A 2,358-nucleotide genomic window follows, 5' to 3' on the forward strand; every position below is an offset into this window, starting at 1 on the left:
AAAGAGGCAAGTTAGTGTTATTGGAACACTTAACCAAATTTTGGTCCTAATTAGGCTTGTAGTGTTTGAAAGACGTCTTAGTTTTAATTGATATTTACTTTTCTAATCCTCATTTAAATGAAACTTGATTTAGCCTAAGTCACCACTAAGCCCTTAAGACCTAGGTGTGTCTTATGCTCTGTTTGGCGCAGTTGCAGCTTCCCAGCTTTTCAGCTGCAGCTGCGCTGCCCCAGGAAGTTGCTACGGGGAAATTGACTGTCTGTTTGGTGCAGTTATGTGAAAACAACTGTGGGGCAGCTATTTTTGGAGAAATGACCATGCTGCCCATGTTTGTTAAAACTGTTTAAAAGATGACTGTAACAACTACATTTTTTAAACTTCTGAAGCAGAAATTCATTTCTAAATATAACAGAAAGTTCATATACCATCACTTCTAAAAGAAGATTTTTTTTTTAAGTTTAATAATTTAAACAGCAAGTATTTTAACATTCTACAGAAACTATGATGATGATGCGCGTCTATCAACTAACAGAACATATAAAGAGGTCTAAAGTTGCCCTTTAACTCAACTCATCTAAGCTCCTCCCTCAAATCTAAGCTCAGAAATTTACATACATACCGCACAATTTTTATGTTTCATAAAAAAAAAAAACATAGCAAAAGTAATAAAGAAAATCAAAACAAACTTTCTTTATATAACATCACAGATAAAATAATCAAAATTCAGTAGAATACAAAATATTGTTTGGTAGCCCTAAACTGTGACAAATTCCGTTACAATTCGACAAAAGATTAAGCTTAAGTATAAAATTAAATTGAAATTGTCAAGTATGAATGCACAGGAGAGACCAAAATTCAGACATGTATCAAAGACGAATTAGCCTTTAAAGTTGGTCAATCTTCCCATAAACACAAAACCGTAAAGTTTCATATTTTCCCTAAAACAAAACATCAATAGTTTTCTAAATTTTCCACAAATGAAAGCAGCAAACTGTTTATAATTTTCCAAAATGAAACTCACAAAGTGGAAAATTAAAGTTTTGGTGTTTGATATGTAAATAGACACAACCACTTATCATGAATTACCAAATTAAAATAAAGGGTATACCATTAACAACATAATTGAATTCAAAAACTAATATGCATGATCCAGATGACTTCATTCTCGGCCATTGATTGATGTGAATCCTTGGATATGACATAAAAATTATCATGTTAAGCTGTTATATCCCACATCCAACATCAATTATCTTGGATATGACATAAGTTGTTACAATGACAACAAGTTTTGCATAACACAACATCACAAAGTTCCATGTAGCTATATGGAACCTCATTCCAACATCATATCAACCTCTTAATAAGCCCCTTCTAAACCATACATGCATACGATACCACCGTATCCTTATTCCTCTCTCCATCGATACCTCCCATTTATGGTTTCATTACATCAATACATTATACGAAGTGATAAAATCAGCTTCTTTTGGGCCTTGGATCCCTAATCTCTTGGAACTAGTCAAAAGGTAGAAATTGGCAAGATACAAATAATTCATAAAAGAAGACATAAACCTTTTGCAGCAACTTGTACATACTTAAGCAAGGTGATGGGATTATCAAAACAAAAGACAACCAGGAATCAATTCATATCCCCAAAAGCTGAAAAAACAAATCCAGCACAAAAAAGAGCAAAAACAACACGCACACACACAATTGAAAGCCCATCCCAGCCTACCCCACGAATCTGAAATCCTCAGAAAAGGGCCGCAAATGTGGAACACAAATAATTGAAAAGGGCAGGAATCAGAAAAGAGTTAGCCCGTCATTAAATCCACATAACATAGAAATCAATGGACACGAGATAGGTCATGAATCCGAAATCACGATCACACACTTCCATCCTTCTCCGCATGAATAAATTTGGGATGTTGGGAAGAGGAGCTCACCTTCCAGTTGATGTAGACAGAGTACTCGAACTTAATTACAGCGTAGCGAAGCCAAGTCGAAAGGGCAACCATTACAGCTTCGCAACTTTCCCACTAACCTATGTTCTGCCTTCTGCTCAAAATCATTCGCTTCCTCTCTCTGCTTAGCGTAAACCCTGCCCGACTCACCGCAGGGCGTCCTGCAATCCAAAAATCAATTCAATTTGGCGATTGGGAAAAGACGGGAGGAGGATTCTTTGCACCGAGAGGGTTTGGTCTGCGGGAGGGAACAGGCGGGAGGAGGATTCTTTGCGTCGAGAGTAAATTTTTTTTTTGGCGAGGTGAAAGCTGGGGTCGCGTGATGGATATCTCGGCATGCTTTTCTTCTGCTCCAGCTTCGTTCTGTAGCAACACTGGGAGCGAAACGGTGAAT

At 37.0% G+C, this 2,358-nt stretch overlaps 1 protein-coding gene across 2 annotated transcripts in view; it reads right to left on the bottom strand.

The window, feature by feature from the left end:
- The window catches only part of LOC110024257, a 10,925-nt gene extending 8,567 nt beyond the window's left edge, over positions 1 to 2,358 (bottom strand). For both annotated transcript variants that reach the window (XR_002293980.1, XM_020724122.1), the window contains exon 1: positions 1,947 to 2,358. Coding sequence is in view for 1 of the 2 variants with exons in the window: in XM_020724122.1 (XP_020579781.1) it covers positions 1,947 to 2,018 (72 nt within the window). In the remaining variant the exon portion in view is untranslated. The remainder of the gene's footprint in view (positions 1 to 1,946) is intronic.

This window comes from Phalaenopsis equestris, unplaced genomic scaffold (assembly GCF_001263595.1).
Source record: "Phalaenopsis equestris unplaced genomic scaffold, ASM126359v1 Scaffold000251, whole genome shotgun sequence".
Lineage (NCBI taxonomy): Eukaryota > Viridiplantae > Streptophyta > Magnoliopsida > Asparagales > Orchidaceae > Phalaenopsis > Phalaenopsis equestris.